Source organism: Oncorhynchus masou, chromosome 17 (assembly GCF_036934945.1).
Source record: "Oncorhynchus masou masou isolate Uvic2021 chromosome 17, UVic_Omas_1.1, whole genome shotgun sequence".
NCBI classification, from domain to species: Eukaryota; Metazoa; Chordata; class Actinopteri; order Salmoniformes; family Salmonidae; genus Oncorhynchus; species Oncorhynchus masou.
This window is the reverse complement of record NC_088228.1, coordinates 3,283,036-3,300,249: the sequence shown is the minus strand read 5'-3', so window position 1 is coordinate 3,300,249 and position 17,214 is coordinate 3,283,036. Positions and strand designations below refer to the sequence as shown.

The 17,214-nt window shown below is 51.5% G+C and overlaps 1 protein-coding gene across 1 annotated transcript in view; it reads left to right on the top strand.

Moving 5' to 3' along the window:
• The window catches only part of LOC135558332 (microtubule cross-linking factor 1-like), a 136,983-nt gene that overhangs the window by 85,038 nt on the left and 34,731 nt on the right, over positions 1-17,214 (top strand). Inside the window, 1 exon segment of the mRNA XM_064992071.1 lies at positions 15,067-15,300. Within this exon segment, the coding sequence (XP_064848143.1) occupies positions 15,067-15,300 (234 nt within the window).

Below are 17,214 nucleotides of genomic sequence, written 5' to 3'. Positions count from 1 at the left end.
GGAAGTGACATATATAGGGAATAAACCAAAGGGAGGGACATATATAGGGAAGGAACCAAAGGGAGTGACATATATAGGGAAGGAACCAAAGGGAGAGACATATATAGGGAAGGAAGTGACATATATAGGGAAGGAACCAAAGGGAGAGACATATATAGGGAAGGAACCAAAGTGAGAGACATATATAGGGAAGGAACCAAAGGGAGAGACATATATAGGGAAGGAACCAAAGGGAGAGACATATATAGTGAAGGAACCAAAGGGAGTGACATATATAGGGATGGAACCAAAGGGAGAGACATATATAGGGAAGGAACCAAAGGGAGAGACATATATAGGGAAGGAACCAAAGGAAGTGACATATATAGGGAATAAACCAAAGGGAGGGACATATATAGGGAAGGAACCAAAGGGAGTGACATATATAGGGAAGGAACCAAAGGGAGAGACATATATAGGGAAGGAACCAAAGGGAGAGACATATATAGGGAAGGAACCAAAGGGAGAGACATATATAGGGAAGGAACCAAAGGGAGAGACATATATAGGGAAGGAACCAAAGGGAGAGACATATCTAGGGAAGGAACCAAAGGAAGAGACATATATAGGGAAGGAACCAAAGGGAGAGACACATATAGGGAAGGAACCAAAGTGAGAGACATATATAGGGAAGGAGTGACATATATAGGGAAGAACCAAAGAGAGAGACATATATAGGGAATGAGTGACATATATAGGGAAGGAACCAAAGGGAGAGACATATATAGGGAAGGAACCAAATGGAGAGACATATATAGGGAAGGAACCAAAGGGAGAGACACATATAGGGAAGGAACCAAAGGGAGAGACATATATAGGGAAGGAGTGACATATATAGGGAAGGAACCAAAGAGAGTGACATATATAGGGAAGGAACCAAAGGGAGTGACATATATAGGGAAGGAACCAAAGGGAGGGACATATATAGGGAAGGAACCAAAGGGAGAGACATATATAGGGAAGGAACCAAAGGGAGAGACATATATAGGGAAGGAACCAAAGGGAGAGACATATATAGGGAAGGAACCAAAGGGAGTGACATATATAGGGAAGGAACCAAAGGGAGAGACATATATAGGGAAGGAAGTGACATATATAGGGAAGGAACCAAAGGTTGTGACATATATAGGGAAGGAACCAAAGGGAGTGACATATATAGGGAAGTAACCAAAGGGAGAGACATATATAGGGAAGTAACCAAAGGGAGAGACATATATAGGGAAGGAACATATATAGGGAAGGAACCAAAGGGAGATACATATATAGAGAAGGAACCAAAGGAAGTGACATACATAGGGAAGGAACCAAAATATATTTACCTTTATTTTACTAGGCAAGTCAGTTAAGAACAAATTCTTATTTTCAATGACGGCCTAGGAACAGTGGGTTAACTGCCTGTTCAGGGGCAGAACGACAGATTTTGTACCTTGTCAGCTCAGGGATTTGAACTTGCAACCTTTCGGTTACTAGTCCAATGCTCTAACCACCAGGCTACACTGTGACATAAATAGGGAAGGAACCAAAGGGAGAGACATATATAGGGAAGGTTATCAGGGAAGTGATGGAGTCCCGGGGAGTCAGATGATGCGAAGGTAATGGTGGTGACAGGTGTGCGCCCTAACGAGCACCCTGGTGACCTAGAGGCCGGAGACATAATACAACAAAATTATGTTTAAATGCTGAGCGCTTTATGTCCCAACCATCCTATTGTGTCGCAATGGCAATGCTTTACACTGTATTTCTTTGTAGGCTATAGCCTTGAAATAATATAGCCTAAATAATTATTTTTAGACTCCCTGTCTGTCTCCTGACCTATTTAGAGTGTTCATCAAATCAAAATGTTTTGGTCACATTCACATATTTATCAGATCTTAATGCAGGTGTAGTGAAATGCTTGTGTTCCTTCATCCAACAGTGCTGTAATATCTAACAATTCACAACAATGCACACAAATGAAAAATAATTAAATTAAGAAATATATATATAAATATATAAATATTAGGACGATCAATGTCGGAGTGGCATTTACTAAAATAGAATACAGTATATACATATGAGATGAGTAAAACAGTATGTAAACATTATTAAAGCCACTAGTGTTCCATTATTAAAGTGACCAGTGATTCCACATCTATGTACATAGGGCAGTAGCCTCTAATGTGCTAGTGATGGCTATTTAACAGTTTGATGGCCTTGAGATAGAAGCTGTTTTTTAGTCTCTCGGTCCCAGCTTTGATGCACCTGTACTGACCTCGCCTTCTGGATGATAGCGGAGTGAACAGGCTGTGGCTCGGGTGGTTGATGTCCTTGATGAGGAGGGTGTGGCCACGCAGTCATGGGTGAGCTGAGAGTACAGGAGGGGGCTGAGCACGCACCCTTGTGGGGCCCCTGTGTTGAGGATCAGCGTAGTGGCTGTGTTTCCAACCTTCACCACCTGGGGGTGTTCCGTCAGGAAGTCCAGGACCCAGTTGCACAGGGTGGTGTTCAGACCCAGGGCCCCGATCTTAATGATGAGTTTGGAGGGTACTATGTTGAAGGCTGTTATAGTCAAAGAACAGTATTCTTACATAGGTATTCCTCTTCTCCAGATGGGATAGGGCAGTGTGATGCTGATTCCATCGCCTATGGATCTATTGGGGCGATATGCAAATTGAGTGGGTCTAGGGTGTCAGGTAAGGTGGATAAAATTCTTAACTAACCTCTCAAAGCACTTCATGATGACAGAAGTGAGTGCAGGGCGATAGTCATTTAGTTCAGTTACCTTTGTTTTCTTGGGTACAGGAACAATGGTGTCCATCTTGAAGCAAATGGGGACAGCAGACTGCGGTAGGGAGAGATTGAATATGTCCGTAATCACTCCAGTTAGCTGGTCTGTGCATTGCTCTGAGGACGCGGCTAGGGATGCCTTCTAGGCCGGCAGCCTTGTGAGGGTTAGCACGCTTAAATGTTTTACTCACGTCGGCCATGGAGAACGAGAGCCCTTCAGTCCTCGGTAGCGGTCCACGTTGGTGTTATCTTCAAAGCGGGCGAAGAAGGTGTTTAGCTTGTCAGGGAGCAAGACGTTGGTGTCCTCGACGGGGCTGGTTTGCCTTTGTAATCCGTGATTGTCTGGAGTCTTTGCCACTTATGTCTCGTGTTGAATTACGACTTCACTTTGTCTCTGTACTGACATTTTGCCTGTTTGATTGCCTTATGGAGGGCATAACTGCACTGTTTATATTCAAGCATATTCCCAGTCACCTTGCAGTGGTTAAATGTGGTGGTTCGCACTTTCAGTTGTGCTCAAATGCTGCCAACTATCCACGTTTGGGTAGGTTATTATAGTCAGTGGGAACAACATCCAACTTCCTGATGAACTCACTCACTGTGACAGTGTATATGTCAATTTATTTCAATTTATTTCACCACCTCTGGCTGTGTGGGAGAAAGGAGAGAGTGGGGGGGGGGATTATTTAATTGTTTTAAATGTATTTCACCTTTATTTAACCAGGTAGGCCAGTTGAGAACATGTTCTCATTTGCAACTGCGACCTGGCCAAGATAAAGCAAAGCAGTGTGACACAGACAACAACACAGAGTTACACATGGAGTAAACAATAAACAAGCCAATAACACAATAAACAAATCAATGACACAGTAGAAAAAAGAAAGTCTATATACAGTGTGTGCAAAAGGCATGAGGAGTTAGGCAATAAATAGGCCACAGGAGCAGATAGTTACAATTTAGCAGATTAACACTGGAGTGATAAATGATGATGTGCATGTTTATTTTACCTTTATTTAACCAGGCAAGTCAGTTAAGAACAAATTCTTATTTTCAATGACAGCCTAGGAACAGTGGGTTAACTGCCTGTTCAGAATGATAGATTTGTTCCTTGTCAGCTGGGGGGGTTTGAACTTGCAACCTTCCGGTTACTAATCCAATGCTCTAACCACTAGGCTACCCTGCCGCCCCAGATACTGGTGTGCAAAAGAGCAGAAAAGTAAATAAAATAAAAACAGTATGTGGATGAGGTAGATAGGTTGGGTGGGCTATTTTCAGATGGACTATCTACAGCTGCAGCGATCGGTTAGCTGCTCAGATGTTTAAAGTTGGTGAGGTAAATAAAAGTCTCCAACTTCAGCGATTTTTTTTTTTTACAAATACGTTCCAGTCACTGGCAGCAGAGAACTGGATGGAAAGGCGGCCAAATTAGGTGTTGGCTTTGGGGATGATCAGTGAGATATACCTGCTGGAACGTGTGCTACGGGTGGGTGTTGCCATCGTGACCAGTGAACTGAGATAAGGCAGAGCTTTACCTAGCATAGACTTATAGATGACCTGGAGCCAGTGGATCTGGCGACGAATATGTAGCGAGGGCCAGCCGACTAGAGCATACAGGTCGCAGTGGTGGGTGGTATAAGGTTATTTGGTAACAAAAAGATGGCACTGTGATAGACTGCATCCAGTTTGCTGAGTAGAGTGTTGGATGCTATTTTGTAGATGACATCACCGAAGTCGAGGATTGGTAGGATAGTCAGTTTTTCTAGGGTAAGTTTGGTGGCGTGAGTGAAAGAGGCTTTGTTGAGAATAGAAAAATTTGATTTTTGATTGGAGATGTTTAATATGAGTCTGGAAGGAGAGTTTACAGTCGAGCCAGACACCTAGGTATTTATAGTTGTCCACATATTCTAGGTCGGAACCGTCCAGGGTGGTGATGCTAGTCGGGCGGGTGGGTGCGGGCAGCAAACGGTTGAAAAGCATACATTTGGTTTTACTAGCGTTTAAGAGCAATTGGAGGCCACGGAAGGAGTGTTGTATGGCATTGAAGCTCATTTGGAGGTTAGTTAGCACAGTGTCCAAGGAAGGGCCAGAAGTATACAGAATGGTGTCGTCTGCGTAGAGGTGGATCAGGGAACCGCCCGCAGCAAGAGCGACATCATTGATATATACAGAGAAAAGAGTCGGCCCGAGAATTGAACCCTGTGGCACCCCCATAGAGACTGCCAGAGGTCCGGACAACATGCCCTCCGATTTGACACACTGAACTCTGTCTGCAAAGTAGTTGGTGAACCAGGTGAGGCAGTCATTAGAAAAACCAAGGCTATTGAGTCTGCCGATAAGAATGCGGTGATTGACAGAGTCGAAAGCCTTGGCCAGGTCGATGAAGACAGCTGCACAGTCTTTTATCGATGGCGGTTATGATATCGTTTAGTACCTTGAGCGTGGCTGAGGTGCACCCGTGACCGTCTCGGAAGCCGAATTGCACAGCGGAGAAGGTACTGTGGGATTCGAAATTTGTCAGTGATCTGTTTATTAACCTGGCTTTCGAAGACTTTAGATAGGCAGGGCAGGATGGATATAGGTCTGTAACAGTTTGGGTCTAGGGTGTCACCCCCTGTGAAGAGGGGGATGACCGCGCCAGCTTTCCAATCTTTAGGGATCTCGGACGATACGAAAGAGAGGTTGAACAGATTAGTAATAAGGGTTGCAACAATGGCGGCAGATAGCTTTTGAAATCCAGATTGTCTAGCCCAGCTGATTTGTACAAGTCTAGGTTTTGCAGCTTTTTCATAAAGAGAGAGGGAGGGAGGGTGAAAGGGGGTTGGAGTAGCCAGGAGGAAGGCATGTCCAGCCGTTGAGAAATGCTTATTGAAATTTTCGATTATCATGGATTTATCGGTGGTGACCGTGTTACCTAGCCTCAGTGCAGTGGGCAGCTGGAAGGAGGTGCTCTTGTTCTCCATGGACTTCACAGTGTCCCAGAACTTTTTGGAGTTGGAGCTACAGGATGCAAACTTATGCCTGAAGAAGCTGGCCTTAGCTTTCCTGACTGACTGCGTGTATTGGTTCCTGACTTCCCTGAACAGTTGCATATCGCGGGGACTATTCGATGCTATTGCAGTCCGCCACAGGATGTTTTTGTGCTGGTCGAGGGCAGTCAGGTCTGGAGTGAACCAAGGGCTGTATCTGTTCTTAGTTCTGCATTTTTTGAACGGAGCATGCTTATCTAAAATGGTGAGGAAGTTACTTTTAAAGAATGACCAGGCATCCTCAACTGACGGGATGAGGTCAGTATCCTTCCAGGATACCTGGGCCAGGTCGATTAGAAAGGCCTGCTCGCAGAAGTGTTTTAGGGAGCGTTTAACAGTGATGAGGGGTGGTCTTTTGACTGCGGACCCATAGCGGATACAGGCAATGAGGCAGTGATCGCTGAGATCCTGATTGAAAACAGCGGAGGTGTATTTGGAGGGCAAGTTGGTCAGAATAATGTCTATGAGGGTGCCCATGTTAACGGATTTAGGGCTGTACCTGGTGGGTTCCTTGATGATTTGTGTGAGATTGAGGGCATCTAGCTTAGATTGTAGGACTGCCGGGGTCTTAAGCATATCCCAGTTTAGGTCACCTAACAGAACAAACTCTGAAGCTAGATTGGGGGCGATCAATTCACAAATGGTGTCCAGGGCCAATGTTATTCTGAAGCAACCCGGAACATATCCCAGTCCTCGTGTTCAAAACAATCTTGAAGCATGGATTCCGATTGGTCAGACCAGCGTTGAATAGTTTCTGCCTATAGGAAGGGAGAAGCAAAATGGAGTTGTGATCTGATTGGCCAAAGGGAGGGCGGGGGAGGGCCTTGTAGCAATGGTCAAGAGTTTTTGAAGCTCGAGTACTACAGGCAATGTGTTGATAGAACTTCGACAGCATTTTCCTCAAAATTGATTTCTTAAAATCCAGCTACAATAAATGCAGCCTCAGGAGATGTGGTTTCCAGTTTGCACAAAGTCCAGTGTAGTTCCTTGAGAGCCGGCGTGGTATCAGCTTGAGTGGGAATATAAAACGGCTGTGACGATAACCGAAGAGAATTCTCTTTGGAGGTAATACGGTAGGCATTTGATTGTGAGGTTAGGTTGGGTGAACAAAATGACTTGAGTTCCTGTACATTATCACAATCACACAATGAATAGTTAATCATGAAACATCCCCCCCCGCCTTTCTTCTTCCCGGAGAGTTCTTTATTCTTGTCTGTGCGATGTACTGAGAACCCAGCTGGATCTATGGACGGGGACAGTATATGCGGAGAAAGACATGATTCCGTAACACAGAGTATGTTACAGTCCCTGATGTATCTCTGGAAGTAGATCCTCGCCCTGAGCTTGTCTACTTTATTATCCAGAGCTCATACCATTCACCACCTCTAGACATTCTGTTGTCTTCATACCATTCACCACCTCTAGACATTCTGTTGTCTTCATACCATTCACCACCTCTAGACATTATGATGTCTTCATACCATTCACCACCTCTACACATTATGATGTCTTCATACCATTCACCACCTCTAGACATTCTGTTGTCTTCATACCATTCACCACCTCTAGACATTATGTTGTCTTCATACCATTCACCACCTCTAGACATTCTGTTGTCTTCATACCATTCACCACCTCTAGACATTATGATGTCTTCATACCATTCACCACCTCTAGACATTCTGTTGTCTTCATACCATTCACCACCTCTAGACATTATGATGTCTTCATACCATTCACCACCTCTAGACATTATGATGTCTTCATACCATTCACCACCTCTAGACATTCTGATGTCTTCATACCATTCACCACCTCTAGACATTCTGTTGTCTTCATACCATTCACCACCTCTAGACATTATGATGTCTTCATACCATTCACCACCTCTAGACATTCTGTTGTCTTCATACCATTCACCACCTCTAGACATTATGATGTCTTCATACCATTCACCACCTCTAGACATTCTGTTGTCTTCATACCATTCACCACCTCTAGACATTATGATGTCTTCATACCATTCACCACCTCTAGACATTATGATGTCTTCATACCATTCACCACCTCTAGACATTCTGTTGTCTTCATACCATTCACCACCTCTAGACATTCTGTTGTCTTCATACCATTCACCACCTCTAGACATTATGATGTCTTCATACCATTCACCACCTCTACACATCCTGTGGACTTCTTATTCCCTTCTAACCAGAACAGGTTAGTTTATATTTATATTTTGTATTTATTTATCAAACCTTTTTTTAGCTTGGCAAGTCAGTTTAGAACACATTCTTATTTTACAATGACGGGCCTACACCGGCTAAACCCAGGACAACGCTGGGCCAATTGTGCGCCGCCCTATGGGGACTCCCAATCACGGCCGGTTGTGACACAGCCTGGAATCGAACCAGGATGTCTTTAGTGACAATTCAAGCACTGAGAAGGGGGGGGGGACATGCGGGGGAGCAAGGTGATGCCCTCTAAATTCTGTGACATGGTGACCATTCTATACATATTGTGCTTTCATCTGCACACACAAGAGTATATTATCTCTGACTCAGCATAGTGTCATGTAGCTACAGTACATCAGATAGGTGCTTTAGCTTCCAATAACACACACAAAAGCACATACACACGGTACCATGGTGTACTGTTTAACAGATAGATGCTCCAACGCCATAGACACATGACTGCAGTTAGTCGACTCGGCATCAGATGTTGACGAGGAGAGAGAGAGGAGGGCAGGGAGGGAGGGAGGGAGGGGGAGAGAGAGAGGAGGGCAGGGAGGGACGGAGGGGGAGAGAGAGAGGCCATTAGAACACAGCCCCATCAGAACACAGTCCCATCAGAACACAGCCCCATCAGAACACAGTCCCATCAGAACACAGTCCCATCAGAACACAGTCCCATTAGAACACAGTCCCATTAGAACACAGTCCCATTAGAACACAGTCCCATTAGAACACAGTCCTATTAGAACACAGCCCCATCAGAACACAGTCAAATTAGAACACAGCCCCGTCAGAACACAGTCCCATTAGAACACAGTCCCATTAGAACACAGTCCCATTAGAACACTGTCCCATTAGAACACTGTCCCATTAGAACACAGTCCCATTAGAACACAGTCCCATTAGAACACAGTCCCATTAGAACACAGTCCCATTAGTACACAGAACACAGTCCCATTAGAACACAGTCCCATTAGAACACAGTCCCATTAGAACACAGTCCCATCAGACCACAGTCCCATCAGACCACAGTCCCATTAGTACACAGTCCCATTAGAACACAGTCCCATTAGAACACAGAACACAGTCCCATTAGAACACAGTCCCATTAGAACACAGTCCCATTAGAACACAGTCCCATCAGAACACAGTCCCATTAGAACACAGTCCCATTAGAACACAGTCCTATTAGAACACAGCCCCATCAGAACACAGTCAAATTAGAACACAGCCCCATCAGAACACAGTCCCATTAGAACACAGTCCCATTAGAACACAGTCCCATTAGAACACAGTCCTATTAGAACACTGTCCCATTAGAACACTGTCCCATTAGAACACAGTCCCATTAGAACACAGTCCCATTAGAACACAGTCCCATTAGAACACATTCCCATTAGTACACAGAACACAGTCCCATTAGAACACAGTCCCATTAGAACACAGTCGCATTAGAACACAGTCCCATCAGACCACGGTCCCATTAGTACACAGTCCCATTAGAACACAGTCCCATTAGAACACAGAACACAGTCCCATTAGAACACAGTCCCATTAGAACACAGTCCCATTAGAACACAGAACACAGTCCCATTAGAGCACAGTCCCATTAGAGCACAGTCCCATTAGAACACAGTCCCATTAGAACACAGTCCCATTAGAACACAGTCCCATCAGAACACAGTATTCTCTGTTGGATAAACACGCTTTAGCTCAGCCACCGAGAGCAGAAAAGGTCATCGAGGACCTGATGGCTTATACTGGCCTAGAGAAATTGGACACTATTATGTAACGATAAACACTCTGACCAGGGACGTGGTTTCTAAATATATTGTTACAGTTGGGAGGTGGGATTTCAGTTTCCCCTCTAACATAATCTGTGAGGTGGAGAGAGTGAATGAATGAGAGGATGAATGAAAAAACAGCTTTGGTATAGTAGGATTACTGCTCTGTGTGATTTACATTTGAGAGAGAGACAGAGAGGAGGGCGGGGGGGAGAGAGAGAGGAGGGCAGGGGGGAGAGAGAGAGGAGGGCAAGGGGGAGAGAGAGAGTGAGAGGAAGGCAAGGGGGAGAGAGGAGGGCAGGGGAGAGAGAGAGGAGGGTAGGGGAGAGAGGAGGGCAGGGGAGAGAGAGAGAGGAGGGCGGGGGGGGAGAGAGAGGAGGGCGGGGAGAGAGAGAGGAGGGCGGGGGAGAGAGAGAGAGGAGGGCAGGGGGGAGAGAGAGAGAGAGAGAGAGAGAGAGGAGGGCGGGGGGGAGAGAGAGAGAGAGAGGAGGGGGGGGGGGAGAGAGAGGAGGGCGGTGGAGAGAGAGGAGGGCAGGGGGAGAGAGAGGAGGGGGCAGGGGGAGAGAGAGAGAGAGAGAGAGAGAGAGAAGGGCAGGAGAGGAGAGAGAGAGAGGAGGGCAGGGAGGAGAGAGAGAGAGGAGGGCAGGGGGAGAGAGAGAGAGGAGGGCAGGGGGAGAGAGAGGAGGGCAGGGGGAGAGAGAGAGAGAGAGAGAGAGAGAGGAGGGCAGGGGGAGAGAGAGAGGAGGGCAGGGGGGGAGAGAGGAGGGCGGGGGTGGAGAGAGAGGAGGCGGGGGGGGGGAGAGAGAGAGAGAGAGAGAGGAGGGCAGGGGGAGAGAGAGAGAGGAGTGCAGGGGGGAGAGAGAGAGAGGTGGGCAGGGGGAGAGAGAGAGGTGGGCAGGGGGAGAGAGAGAGGAGGGAAGGGGAGAGAGAGAGAGAGAGAGAGAGAGGAGGGCAGGGAGAGAGAGAGAGAGAGGTGGGCAGGGGGGGAGAGAGAGAGAGAGAGGAGGGCAGGGGGAAAGAGAGAGAGAGAAAGGAGGGCAGGGGGGAGAGAGAGAGAGAGAGGAGGGCAGGGGGGGAGAGAGAGGAGGTGGGCAGGGGGGGAGAGAGAGAGGAGGGCAGGGGGAGAGAGAGAGGAGGGCAGGGGGAGAGAGAGAGAGGAGGGCAGGGGGAGAGAGAGAGAGCAGGGCAGGGGGGAGAGAGAGGAGTGCAGGGGGGAGAGAGAGAGAGGTGGGCAGGGGAGAGAGAGAGGTGGGCAGGGGGAGAGAGAGATTAGGGAAGGGGGAGAGAGAGAGAGAGAGGAGGGCAGGGGGGGAGGGGGAGGGGGAGAGAGAGAGGTGGGCAGGGGAAGAGAGAGAGAGAGAGGTGGGCAGGGGGAGAGAGAGAGAGAGAGAGAGAGAGGAGGGCAGGGGGAGAGAGAGAGAGGGAAGGGCAGGGGGAGAGGGGAGAGAGAGAGAGAGGTGGGCAGGGGGAGAGAGAGAGGAGGGCAGGGGGAGAGAGAGAGAGGAGGGCAGGGGGAGAGAGAGAGAGGAGGGCAGGGCAGGAGAGAGAGAGAGGAGGGCAGGGGGAGAGAGAGAGAGGAGGAGGGCAGAGAGAGAGAGAGGAGGGCAGGGAGAGAGAGAGAGAGGAGGGCAGGGGGGAGAGAGAGAGAGAGGAGGGCGGGGGGGAGAGAGAGAGAGGGGGCAGGGGGAGAGAGAGAGAAGGGCAGGGAGAGAGAGAGAGAGAGAGAGAGGGCAGGGGGAGAGAGAGAGAGAGAGAGAGAAGAGGGGGGGGGGAGAGAGAGAGAGGAGGGCAGGGGGGAGAGAGGAGGGCAGGGGAGAGAGAGAGGAGGGCGGGGGGAGAGAGAGAGAGAGGAGGGCAGGGGGAGAGAGAGGTGGGAGGGAGAGAGAGGAGGTGGGAGGGGAGAGAGAGAGGAGGGCAGGGGGGGGGCGGGGGAGAGAGAGGAGGTGGGCAGGGGGGGGAGAGAGAGAGGTGGGCAGGGGGGAGAGAGGGCAGGGGGAGAGAGAGGAGGTGGGGGGGGAGAGAGAGAGAGAGGTGGGCAGGGGGAGAGAGAGTGGGCAGGGGCAGGGGAGAGAGAGAGAGAGAGGTGGGCAGGGGGGAGAGAGAGAGAGGTGGGGGGGGGAGGAGGGAGAGAGAGAGAGAGGTGGGGGGGGGAGAGAGAGAGAGGAGGGCGGGGGGAGAGAGAGGAGGGCAGGGGGAGAGAGAGAGGAGGTGGGCAGGGGGAGAGAGAGAGAGAGGTGGGCAGGGAGAGAGAGAGAGGAGGGCAGGGGGAGAGAGAGGAGGGCAGGGGAGAGAGAGAGGAGGGCATGGGGAGAGAGAGAGAGAGAGAGGAGGGATGGGGGGAGAGAGAGAGAGAGAGAGGAGGGCAGGGGGAGAGAGAGAGAGAGAGGATGGCAGGGGAGAGGGGAGGGGGAGAGAGAGAGAGGAGGGCATGGGGGGGAGAGAGAGAGAGAGAGGGCAGGGGGAGAGAGAGGAGGGAGGGGGGAGAGAGAGAGAGGGCAGGGGAGAGAGAGAGGAGGGCAGGGGGAGAGAGAGAGAGAGGGGAGGGCAGGGGAGGGAGAGAGAGAGGTGGGAGGGAGAGAGAGGAGGGCAGGGGGAGAGAGAGAGAGGAGGGCAGGGGGAGAGAGAGAGAGAGGTGGGCAGGGAGAGAGAGAGGTGGGCAGGGGGAGAGGCAGGTGGGCAGGGAGAGAGAGAGGTGGGCAGGGAGAGAGAGAGGTGGGCAGGGGAGAGAGAGAGAGGTGGGCAGGGGGAGAGAGAGGAGGTGGGCAGGGGGAGAGAGAGAGGGGCAGGGGGAGAGGTGGGAGGGAGAGAGGAGGGCGGGGGAGAGAGAGAGAGAGGAGGGCAGGGGGAGAGAGAGAGGGAGAGGGGCAGGGGGGGAGAGAGAGAGAGGATGGGCAGGGGGGAGAGAGAGAGGGAGGGGAGAGAGAGAGAGGAGGGGGGCAGGGGAGAGAGAGAGGAGGGCAGGGGGAGAGAGAGAGAGAGAGAGAGAGGAGGGCAGGGAGGGAGAGGGCATGGGGAGAGAGAGGAGGGAGGGGGATGGCAGGGAGAGAGGAGGGAGGGGGAGAGAGAGAGAGGAGGGCAGGGGGAGAGAGAGAGGGCATGGGGAGAGGAGGGCAGGGGGAGAGAGAGAGAGAGAGGCAGGGGAGAGAGGAGAGAGAGAGGAGAGGATGGCAGGGGGGAGAGGGAGAGAGAGAGAGAGGGAGGGCAGGGGGAGAGAGAGAGAGAGGAGGGAGGAGAGAGAGGAGAGAGAGAGAGAGGGAGAGAGAGAGAGAGGAGGGCAGGGGAGAGAGAGAGAGAGAGAGAGAGAGGAGGGCAGGGCAGGGAGAGAGAGAGAGAGAGGAGGGAGGGCAGGGGAGAGAGAGAGAGAGAGAGGGGGAGGGGGAGAGAGAGCGAGAGGAGGGCAGGGGGGAGAGAGAGAGGAGGGCAGGGGGAGAGAGCGAGAGAGAGAGAGAGGGCAGGGGAGAGAGAGAGAGAGGAGGAGAGAGGAGGAGAGAGAGAGGAGGGCAGGGGGGGAGAGAGAGGAGGGAGGGGGGAGAGGGGAGAGAGGAGGGCAGGGGAGAGAGAGAGAGAGAGGAGGGCAGGGGAGAGAGAGAGAGAGGGAGGAGAGGAGAGAGAGAGAGAGGAGGCGGGGGAGAGGGAGGAGGGCAGGGGGAGAGAGAGGTGGGAGGGAGAGAGAGAGAGGAGGGCAGGGGGAGAGGGGGAGAGAGAGAGGTGGGCAGGGGGAGAGAGAGAGGAGGTGGGCAGGGGGGGGAGAGAGGAGGGCAGGGGGAGAGAGAGAGCAGGGGGAGGGAGGAGAGAGGAGGGCAGGGGGAGAGAGAGAGAGAGGTGGGCAGGGAAAGAGAGAGAGAGAGGTGGGCAGGGGGAGAGAGAGAGGAGGGCAGGGAGAGAGAGGAGGGCAGGGGGGAGAGAGAGAGAGGTGGGCAGGGGGAGAGAGAGAGAGGAGGGCAGGGAGAGAGAGAGAGAGGAGGGGGGGGGGAGAGAGAGGAGGGCAGGGGAGAGAGAGAGAGAGAGGAGGCGGGGGGAGAGAGAGAGGAGGGCAGGGGGGAGAGAGAGAGAGAGAGGAGGGCAGGGGGGAGAGAGAGAGGAGGGCAGGGGAGGAGAGAGAGAGAGGAGGGCAGGGAGGAGAGAGGATGGAGGGAGAGAGAGAGAGAGAGAGAGGGGAGGGCAGGGAGAGAGAGAGAGAGATGGCAGGGGAGAGAGAGAGAGAGAGAGAGAGAGGAGGGCAGGGAGAGAGGCGAGAGAGAGAGAAGGCAGGGGGAGAGGAGAGAGAGAGAGAGAGAGAGAGAGAGAGAGAGAGAGGGGGAGAGGAGGGAGGGGAGAGAGGAGGGCAGAGAGAGGAGGGAGAGAGAGAGAGAGAGAGAGAGAGAGAGAGAGAGAGAGAGAGAGAGAGAGAGAGAGGTGGGCAGGGAGAGAGAGAGAGAGGTGGGCAGGGGGGGAGAGAGAGAGAGGTGGGCAGGGGAGAGAGAGAGAGGAGGGTGGCAGGGGGAGAGAGAGAGGAGGGCAGGGGGAGAGAGAGGAGGGCAGGGGGAGAGAGAGAGGAGGGTGGCAGGGGGGAGAGAGAGGAGGGCAGGGGGGAGAGAGAGGAGGGCAGGGGGAGAGAGAGGAGGGCAGGGGGAGAGAGAGGCCATTAGAACACAGAACACACATATGGGAGTGTACATACTGTAATTAATAAATATGTAGGGGAGTGTACATACTGTAATTAATGAATATGTATGGGAGTGTACATACTGTAATTAATAAATATAGGCTACATACTTCAGGGCTCTGGGGCCTGGTTAAAGCCTTTCTTCAGGGCTCTGGGGCCTGGTTAAAGCCTTTCTTCAGGGCTCTGGGGCCTGGTTAAAGCCTTTCTTCAGGGCTCTGGGGCCTGGTTAAAGCCTTTCTTCAGGGCTCTGGGGCCTGGTTAAAGCCTTTCTTCAGGGCTCAGAGTTTTTCCTGGTTAGGTCACATGGTCATGGAATCCTCCAGGACCGTTGAAAAACTCTGGGACCTAGATATACAGTCGTTTTCAACTAGGGGTCATGTGGGGAAAACTCCTGACCTTAACCCCCCCCTTTCCACCTCCCTACCCACAGCAATGAGGAAATACTGGAGAATAACAAAATGTTCCCCTCCCTATCTCCCTACCCCACATATCACCACCACCCCTCCTCCTCTCTTCCTCTTATCACCCCTTCCCTCCCTCCCAACCTCCACTCCCTCCCTATCTCCCACCAGGATGAGGAGCGGAGGCGGCTGGATCCGCAGGGTGTGAGGCCCAGGGGGGGTCTGGATCTTACTGGCCTGCAGGCCCACGAGGCTCCCTGGGTCCAGGAAAGAACCCTACTGCAGCAGGAGGTCCGGTTGTTCAGACACAACACCATCATCTTCTATATGAAGCTACGCTGGATCCTTATGCACTGGAGGCTGGGGAAGAGGACAGAGGCAGGGGAGGAGACAGCACACTCAGAGGTGAGATGACTGGCTCGAGATAGAGGCTGAACCCCAGGTAGTTTAGTCTGGAGGCTGGGGAAGAGGACAGAGGCAGGGGAGGAGACAGCACACTCAGAGGTGAGATGACTGGCTAGAGATAGAGCCTGAACCCCAGGTAGTTTAGTCTGGAGGCTGGGGAAGAGGACAGAGGCAGGGGAGGAGACAGCACACTCAGAGGTGAGATGACTGGCTAGAGATAGAGGCTGAACCCCAGGTAGTTTAGTCTGGAGGCTGGGGAAGAGGACAGAGGCAGGGGAGGAGACCACACACTCAGAGGTGAGATGACTGGCTAGAGATAGAGGCTGAACCCCGGGTAGTTTAGTCTGGAGGCTGGGGAAGAGGACAGAGGCAGGGGAGGAGACCGCACACTCAGAGGTGAGATGACTGGCTCGAGGTAGAGGCTGAACCCCAGGTAGTTTAGTCTAGAGGCTGGGGAAGAGGACAGAGGCAGGGGAACTACCCATTTATCTATTTCAACATTTCCAGGCCTATTTTTCTGCAACGACACACTCACTCATGAGACGCAAAATAAATGTAAAAGTAATTCATAGGAGGACTAAAAGGCAAGAGCTCCTGTCCTGGTTGTCTTATCTGTCCACATGCCTGCTTAGGAGCTCCAGTCCTGGTTGTCTTATCTGTTCACATGCCTGCTTAGGAGCTCCAGTCCTGGTTGTCTTATCTGTCCACATGCCTGCTCAGGAGCTCCTGTCCTGGTTGTCTTATCTGTCCACATGCCTGCTCAGGAGCTCCTGTCCTGGTTGTCTTATCTGTCCACGTGCCTGCTCAGGAGCTCCTGTCCTGGTTGTCTTATCTGTCCACATGCCTGCTCAGGAGCTCCTGTCCTGGTTGTCTTATCTGTCCACGTGCCTGCTCAGGAGCTCCAGTCCTGGTTGTCTTATCTGTCCACATGCCTGCTCAGGAGCTCCTGTCCTGGTTGTCTTATCTGTCCACGTGCCTGCTCAGGAGCTCCAGTCCTGGTTGTCTTATCTGTCCACATGCCTGCTCAGGAGCTCCTGTCCTGGTTGTCTTATCTGTCCACATGCCTGCTCAGGAGCTCCTGTCCTGGTTGTCTTATCTGTCCACGTGCCTGCTCAGGAGCTCCAGTCCTGGTTGTCTTATCTGTCCACATGCCTGCTTAGGAGCTCCAGTCCTGGTTGTCTTATCTGTCCACATGCCTGCTCAGGAGCTCCTGTCCTGGTTGTCTTATCTGTCCACATGCCTGCTCAGGAGCTCCAGTCCTGGTTGTCTTATCTGTCCACATGCCTGCTCAGGAGCTCCTGTCCTGGTTGTCTTATCTGTCCACATGCCTGCTCAGGAGCTCCAGTCCTGGTTGTCTTATCTGTCCACATGCCTGCTCAGGAGCTCCAGTCCTGGTTGTCTTATCTGTCCACATGCCTGCTCAGGAGCTCCAGTCCTGGTTGTCTTATCTGTCCACATGCCTGCTCAGGAGCTCCTGTCCTGGTTGTCTTATCTGTCCACATGCCTGCTCAGGAGCTCCAGTCCTGGTTGTCTTATCTGTCCACATGCCTGCTCAGGAGCTCCTGTCCTGGTTGTCTTATCTGTCCACATGCCTGCTCAGGAGCTCCAGTCCTGGTTGTCTTATCTGTCCACGTGCCTGCTCAGGAGCTCCAGTCCTGGTTGTCTTATCTGTCCACATGCCTGCTCAGGAGCTCCAGTCCTGGTTGTCTTATCTGTCCACATGCCTGCTCAGGAGCTCCAGTCCTGGTTGTCTTATCTGTCCACATGCCTGCTCAGGAGCTCCAGTCCTGGTTGTCTTATCTGTCCACATGCCTGCTCAGGAGCTCCTGTCCTGGTTGTCTTATCTGTCCACATGCCTGCTCAGGAGCTCCAGTCCTGGTTGTCTTATCTGTCCACATGCCTGCTCAGGAGCTC